Here is a 7924-nt window from a genome sequence, read left to right on the forward strand (position 1 = left end):
GAGTAGCTGGGATTACAGGCACGCGCCACCATGCCCAGCTAATATTTGTATTTTTAGTAGAGACGGGGTTTCATCATGTTGACCAGGATGGTCTCGATCTCTTGACCTCATGATCCACCCGCCTCGGCCTCCCAAAGTGCTGGGATTACAGGCGTGAGCCACCGCGCCCAGCCTCCCATCATTTCTTAATATAAAAATAAAGTCATCAATTATTAATTTTTAAATGTATAGTATAGAAGCAGTTTCTGAACCAAATCTCTGCTACATAGGTTTTCAAGCTTTAGTTGACTAATTCTTCTGATATGTTGATATACAAATCAGAATCAATGTTCAAGCCGTGAAATAAAACTAAACAACTTATAAAAGTTTTTAGAAAAATACAAAATACCAGTTAGAAGATTATGATAATTATCAAAGTACATGTATCTAACTGAAAATAGACTAGGGATTTTTATTAGTCACATTTTTGTGCACATAATTTAAAAATAGTTTAAGACTTGCTTCAAGGTCGAAGTATAAAAGAAGGATCATATACTATTGTTGTTTATTATATGTAATCTAATAAATACTGTTAACAAAAGATGATATTTATGGTTCCTGAAGAAAGTATGATGAATTCAGTAAACATTAATGTATAAAATAGTGTAAGATGTTATCAGAATACTCATGTTTGGAAATTCAAAGAATAATTAGAATTCATACATGAAAGATTATCAATTCCTCATTGAAGGCCTGAGTCTCGAGGAATTTCTGGTGGAAATACTTAAATTTAGGTCACGAAGATGGCTTGTTTCTGGAGAATGAAAAGTAAGTTCCCCTGTGGAATGAAATGGAACTATGCTGTTGGCTCTTTCCTTTTTAAGTGTTTGTTCCCATTTGAAATAACCACAGCGTTTTCTGTTTTCTTGGTATTTCCCAATAGGGCAACAATAGAAGACTTTTCCATGGTTTGGTCCATTATTAGAAACAACAAGTCTCCTAGACCTTCGCCCACACTTGCATAAGGGAGGTGTCATTTTCCCACTCTTCCAAGGCTCTTGTAGGTTAACTGTAGAAGTTAATACAGATGGGAAAAGCTTCCAGGAACTTCTTACTGGGGAGCAATCAGAGGACGTAGGCTTTTCTTCATGAATAGTGAAGGGTTGTTTTTTTGCTGGTGGGAAAGCTTGAGGACTGCATGGATTCCTTTTGGTACCACCTGAAAGAAGAGGATGTTTCCCCAAAACTAAAGGATGAGACATATTGGCATTAACTCTGTTGCAGGTACTTGATTTGTGTTCAGGTAACTTAAAGGCAGAAACATCTGAACCTGGATCTTTGGCTTCTTTTACATTATAAATAGTAGTGTGAGGACTCTTGTATACAATAGACTTAGAAGTCTCAGATTTTTGAAGAGTTTCCTCTATGTCTCCAAAGTTTTCATGACTTGGCATTTCTGATTCTTTCAGAACCATTAATCTTTCTCCAGAATTAAATGAAATCTCTAAGTCTGAACTAATGGGAACTGTATAGTCTATGTTTTTCTCAGGCTGAGATGCTGGCAGTAAAACCACATCCTCCCAATCAGTCAACATAGGTAAACAGTCAAGGGTAGAGCTCATTTCCATATCAGAAACATGATTAACAGTTGGAATGGTGGTAGAAACAAGTACCAATTCTGAATCAACTGTTGAAGACTTAGATTTGGTATTAAATGCAAGATGTTCATTTTTTCCTTGCTTTTGCATATAGATAAGTGAATTCAAGGTAGGAGATTGCAAATGCCCCAGAGAAGTAGAGGACTTAGAATTAATAATAGATAAGCAACTTTTGACATTGTGAAGACCTGTTTTTATATTGTTCTTTACTTGTAATTGATCCTTCTGTGCCTGTACAGGAAAATTTGCACAAACTGACTTCATTTGAACTTTTTCATGAGAATTTATTGTATTTTTAGGCTCCTTATTATACATGCTAGGACCCTGGATGCTGTTACAGGCAGACATTTCTTCAACTTGATTTGTATTCAAATTTCTGGCCAGAATGTTGGAATTCTTCTTAGTGGGAACCTATGATTCCACAGACAAATCCAACAGTTTTAGAAACTGTGCGTTCATAATTTCTTCAGTATATAGTTTATGATAAAAAAGAGAAATGTCACTGATTTATAAATGACTACACACATTAAATCTACATTTTCAAAGAACACATTCCTGTTTATGAAGTTTGAGATGACAGACTAAAGAGGCAAGACACTACTAACCTTGTTCAACGACCTTGTAATTTTCATTAGACAGCCATCCCTGATCATTTTCCAAGCAAGAAGGGCAGTATTCCGAGAATCGTCCAACCCTGAGGATACAGACATCAAACACTGAATTTAGTGGTACTAGTACTATTTCCTTAGTACTAAAAAAATAACAGCCAACAACAACAACAACCACCTACCACTTGTATAGAAATTGTAGCTTTTTTTTTTTTTTTTTTTTTGAGACGAAGTCTCACTCTGTTGCCCAGGCTGGAATGCAATGGCACAATCTTGGCTCACTGCAGCCTCGGCCTCCCGGGTTCAAGTGATTCTCCTGCCTCAGCCTCCTGAGTAGCTGGGACTGTTACAGGAATGCACCACTATACCTGGCTAATTTTTGTATTTTTAGTAGAGGCGGGGTTTCACCGTGTTGGCCAGGCTGGTCTCGAACTCCTGACCTCATGATCTGCCCACCTCGGCCTCCCAAAGTGCTGGGATTACAGACGTAAGCCACTGCACCCAGCCAGGTTTTATGACCGTCTACTAATTTTAATCACGATAAACTGGTCTTGTGGAAGGCTGTGGCAGCATTACCAATGAAAGACAAGCTCATCCACATTTATAGAGGAGGATCTGAAAATGTATTAGACAGCTCCCCAAAATGTGGCCAACATTCTGTAGGAACCAGGATTGGTGAATAATCTAATAGTCTTGTTCAGTTTTTTCACTAATCCATTATATTATTTGGGTACTTGTTTAACCTCCATTTGATTTGGCTATGTCTTTTCAGCAACTAGAAAGCCACTAGGTGGCAGTGTATCCTACAATAGTTTATGAAAGTGGTAATTTGAAAGTCTTAAAACAATGTGAATTAATTAGCTGGGCATGGTGGCGCGTGCCTGTAATCCCAGCTACTGAGGAGGCTGAGGCAGGAGAATTGCCTGAACCCAGGAGGCGGAGGTTGCTGTGAGCCGAGATTGCGCCATTGCACTCCAGCCTGGGTAACAAGAGCGAAACTCTGTCTCAAAAAAAAAAAAAATGTGAATTGTTTAGATTAGGCGGTTTTTTTAAAGGCTGAAGATATCCCTTATTAATGACATTACCAAAAAATGAAATTCATATGAAATATTTTTTGAAAGTCAAATAACTTACATAAGTTTTAATTTATACCAACCAGAATGTTCTCGTCCTGAGAATTCTATTCCCACTTCCTGCAAGGCACCACTTAGTCCTTTTGGTTTTCTTCTATAGAAAAGCTAATCGAATAAAATAAGATATATCTTAAAAAAAGATTACTATTTTAAAGGCTATGTATTAACCACTTTTCATAATTTTTAGTTCTATTAGATTTAAAATGTGCTTATTTTGTGTGTATTGTTTTTAAATACTTTAAGAAATGCATTTATGTGACCATTCCAAAAGAAATTATCTTATTTGTAGAAACCCATGCCCATATGTAGGATAAAAGTTAATCATTTGTCAACAGAAGAAAAGTAACCATGTCCCCATTTTTGACCTTTACCTTGTAAGTTGCTCTGAGATCAATCCAAGAATTTAAAAACACAGGTTTTAACAGCTGCTTTCTTTTACACTCATACTCCAGGCAAACCCCCAAGTCCCAGTCTGCATTAGGTACATTAAAATAGAACAAAGTCAATGATGCCAGCATTTTTAACTTATGATGCCACCATTTACAAATAGAATGCTAGAAGATGATATAAAACAGTAAGATTTCATTGCTCTGCTAATATCTAAAAATTATTCACTTTATATAACTTACTATTAAGAAGTTAGGTTGATGATTAAATTTGAAAATGACTTCTTAAACACCCAGTAAAACCCTGACTATTTCAGAAAGAAGAGCAAGATGTTAAATTACAAGGGCTATATTTTCTATATTCTAGGAAAATATTAATGTCATTGAAAAACCAAACATTTTGTAGTAACTGGAAACCAAATATGACTATCAATGACTATCAATGACACAGTATTGCTGTTAAGGACTATTAACAGCAGTGCTCCACCACAGTCATACAAAAAGCTACTTTCAATGGCTCATTTTTTTTTCTTTTAAGTGTCAAAGCATAAAAGCAATGGATGTTGAACTGATGAAGACTCTGTAGAAAATAGCATGATAAGAGTTTTCACTAAATCATCTTTGCTTAATTCATAAGAAAATAGTAGAACTCTAGAAAGATTTTTTTTAAGTTCAGGCTTAAAATTTTAAGGAATTCCAAAAGGCTAACTTGAAAAATATGTATGAATTTACCTTTCTTGGCTAACATCTGATAGGCATTTAAATTTTTTTTCCTAGCCCAGGAGATTAACAAATATAAAATAGGTTAGCAAGTATAAAACTAGAAATAAAGAATTACATAGTGTTAACACTACCCATTTGTGATATTTTTTACCTGACCAAGTAACAAATGCACATAAGTTTACTTCAGAAGTAGAAGGCTCTGAAACCCCAGCAGCAAAAATAATTTTCTTCTGTTGCTGAATCTTATGAATCCATTTACAGAACCGAGATAAGCAAATCTTCAGAGGGACTCCTTCATCAACTTGAGTCTGAGTAGAGAGTCAAAAAATCTGAATTCAACGATCAAAGTCCATGATTATTTAGCATATTTTATAACTGTGGAGAAAGATTAATGGTTTTAAAAGAATCAGAAATGCCAAGTCATGAAAACGCAATGTATTATGGGAAGATGTAACAAAGCAATTCTAACTGGCAAAGAGTTTATCTAGTGGAAAGATGTAAAAACACATGGGAAAGAAACAATATTTAGAATCCACCAAGGTAAGACAAATTAGGTTGATAAAACTAAAATCACACAGAAATATGATCATTAAATCCAGACTAACAGAAATGAAAGACAAATTTGAATCACTTAATTTCCACAAAATCAATTTGATCCTTATTTTTATAACACTATTCTTCCCTTCCTTTTCATTTATTTAAAAAAAATTTTTTTTTATTTTTTTTGAGATAAGGTCTTGCTTTCTTGCCCAGCGTGGAGTGCAGTGGCACAATCTCAGTTCACTGCAACCTCCAACTCTCAGTTCAAGCGAGTCTCCTGCCCCAGCCTCCTGAGTAGTTGGGATCACAGATGTGTGCCACCATGCCTGGATAATTTTTGTATTTTTAGTACAGATGAGGTTTCACCATGTTGGCCACACTGGTCTTGAACTCCTGATCTCAGGTGATCCACCCGCCTTGGCCTCCCAAAGTGGTGGGTTTACAGGCGTGTTCCTTTGCTTTTTAAATTGAGTCCTGAGGTGGCTCACACCTATAATCCCAGCACCTTGGGAGGCCGAGGTGGGCGGATCACTTGCGGTCAGGAGTTCGAGATCAGCCTGGCAAACATGGTGAAACCACATCTCTACTAAAAATATAAAAATTAGCCAGGCGTAATGGCATGTGCCTATAGTCCCAGCTACTCAGGAGGCTGAGGCATGAGAATCATTTCAACCGAGGAAGCAGAGCTTTTAGTGAGCTCAGCCACCTCACTCCAGCCTGGCTGACAGAGCATGATTCTGTGTCAAAAATAAACGAACAAATAAATAAATAGAATTCTGAATCTAGAATAACACTAATCTTATTTATTTATTTATTTATTTTCAGAGACAAGTTTTGTTGCCTACGATAGACTGAGATTATACTGCCCTGCAGTCTTAAACTCCTGGGCTCAAGTGGTCCTCCCACCTCAGCCTCAGCCTCCCAAGTAGCTGGGACTATACCACCAAGTCAGGCTAACTGAAAAAAAAAAAAAAAAAAAAATTTTTTTTTTTTTTGTAAAGACTGGGTTCTCACTATGTTGTCTAGGTTGGTCTTGAATTCCTGGCCTCAAGCAATTCTCCAACATCAGCCTCCCAAAGTTCTGGGATTACAGGCATAAAGCCATCATGTCTAACAATAAATAAATGTAATTCCAAATGGTATAATAACTTTTATTTTCTTTTTGAGACTAACTTCTGAATTTTAAAATTTGCATCATACCTGCTTTATGCCTGTCAATTCCATGCAAAATTCTGAAAGAATTGGATGTTCCTGAGGTTGAACATAAGCATGGAACTCAGATTCAGTCTGTCCAGTTGACGTGTTCAGCAACACTGCTGGAAATTCAACTAAACAAAAGAAACATCAATTGACAGTTGAATATATAATTTTAAAATTAACCCTGTAATCATCCTAAATTAAACACACATCATTTCAACAGCATTATTAAACAACCAAGTTTCAGTAAAAGCATATTAAAATGGCCAAAGCAGTGTGACATAAAGGTTATAACAAAGTTATGCTAAAGAATAAATCAAAACACTAAAGTTATGAGTATGTTGTCTTAAAAGAAAACTCAATATAATTAAATATAAAGACCATATGGAATATAAAATCTACTCCTTTTGGCAAAGGTATTTTTTTCAGTTTCTATGCCATTGAGGTATTTTATGTAATATAAAACAACTATTTTATATAATAACACATTTAGGTATTTGAGATTTTGCTCTTTCTTATTCAACACAGGTTTTATATCAAACTACCAATGCATAGACCAATGTATTTTCTTAAACTCTTGGCTGAGTTATGTCTATATACTTTAAAGTGACTTATTTGGTGCCAGCTTTGGCCATTGGTAGTCCAGACTTACTTATTTCCTGGCTATGGTGGCGTTTCCCATCATTCCAGCATGTTGATTCAAAATCAATGACAATTAAGTAGTCAAACAACTGCTCTGCAAAAGATCAAGTTGTTCTTATGCTTTACCAATGCTGAAAGTGCAAGGCTACAAAGTACAAAGAAACTAAGCATACTACTTACTGGATTTGCTTCTTCCTAGATTCCCATTTGCTGATGCAATTGACTTTCTCCTAATTAATCCAAGCTGCCTAAAAATGTGAAGCAATCCAAATATGATCCGTGAACTTATTCACACTCCTGTTTGAATAAGCTACCAAATTAATGGTACTGGGCAACAATCACATTATTTATTGTGACCAAAGGGAAATTGAACTGGACTTTGAGTTTACCTGCATAGGCCTCAAAAATATGTATCTGCAAATTTAGGCTAATTTGTTGGTTTTGTTTTTGAGACAGGGTCTTGCGTTGTCACCTAGTTTGCAGTGCAGTGGTATGATCACTGCTCACTGCAGCCTCAATCTCCTGGGCTCAAGCAATCCTCCCACCAGTTTCCTGACTAAGGCTACAGGTGTGTGCTACCATAGCCACTAGCTTTAAAAAAAAATTTTTTTTTGTAAAGGCAGGGTCTCACTATGTTGCCCAGGCTTGTCTCAAACTCCTGGGCTCCAGTGATCCTCCCACCTGAGCCCCCCAAAGTGCTGGGATTATAGGCCTGAGCCACTGTGTTCAGTCAATTTACGCTAATTTTATGTTACCCTTATTTACAGTAATACTGAAGAACTCAAATGATTGTAGAGGTAAAAATCCACTGGAAATCTTATTTTTATCTCTGCATTTTTTAAGCTCTTGCTACATGTACAGTGCAGTTTTAAGAAGACAATGTAAGACATGGTTTAGTCTTCCACCTTAAAAATCTGAGTAAAGAACCAAAAAATAGGGCCAGGTACAGTGGCTCATGCCTATAATCCCAGCACTTTGGGAGGCCAAGTTGGGTGAATTGCTTGAGGTCCGGAGTTCAAGACCAGCCTGAGCAACATGGTGAAACACCGCCTCTATTT

General features: G+C 36.4%; 1 protein-coding gene across 4 annotated transcripts in view; it reads right to left on the reverse strand.

Moving 5' to 3' along the window:
• Positions 1–178: 178 nt before the first annotated feature.
• Positions 179–7924, reverse strand: part of ERI2 (ERI1 exoribonuclease family member 2) — an 8711-nt gene continuing 965 nt past the window's right edge. For 2 of the 4 annotated variants that reach the window (XM_017534327.2, XM_037740561.1), the window contains 8 exons: positions 7047–7114; positions 6877–6960; positions 6228–6355; positions 4639–4795; positions 3750–3850; positions 3402–3483; positions 2243–2331; positions 179–2048 (listed from right to left, as the gene is read on the reverse strand). In XM_017534327.2, coding sequence (XP_017389816.1) covers positions 714–2048; positions 2243–2331; positions 3402–3483; positions 3750–3850; positions 4639–4795; positions 6228–6355; positions 6877–6960; positions 7047–7114 — 2044 coding nt within the window. In that variant the 3' untranslated portion in view covers positions 179–713. The remainder of the gene's footprint in view (positions 2049–2242; positions 2332–3401; positions 3484–3749; positions 3851–4638; positions 4796–6227; positions 6356–6876; positions 6961–7046; positions 7115–7924) is intronic. The other 2 variants (XM_017534330.2, XM_037740560.1) reach the window with 1 other exon arrangement.

Source organism: Cebus imitator, unplaced genomic scaffold (genome assembly GCF_001604975.1).
Source record: "Cebus imitator isolate Cc_AM_T3 unplaced genomic scaffold, Cebus_imitator-1.0 Scaffold85, whole genome shotgun sequence".
Lineage (NCBI taxonomy): Eukaryota > Metazoa > Chordata > Mammalia > Primates > Cebidae > Cebus > Cebus imitator.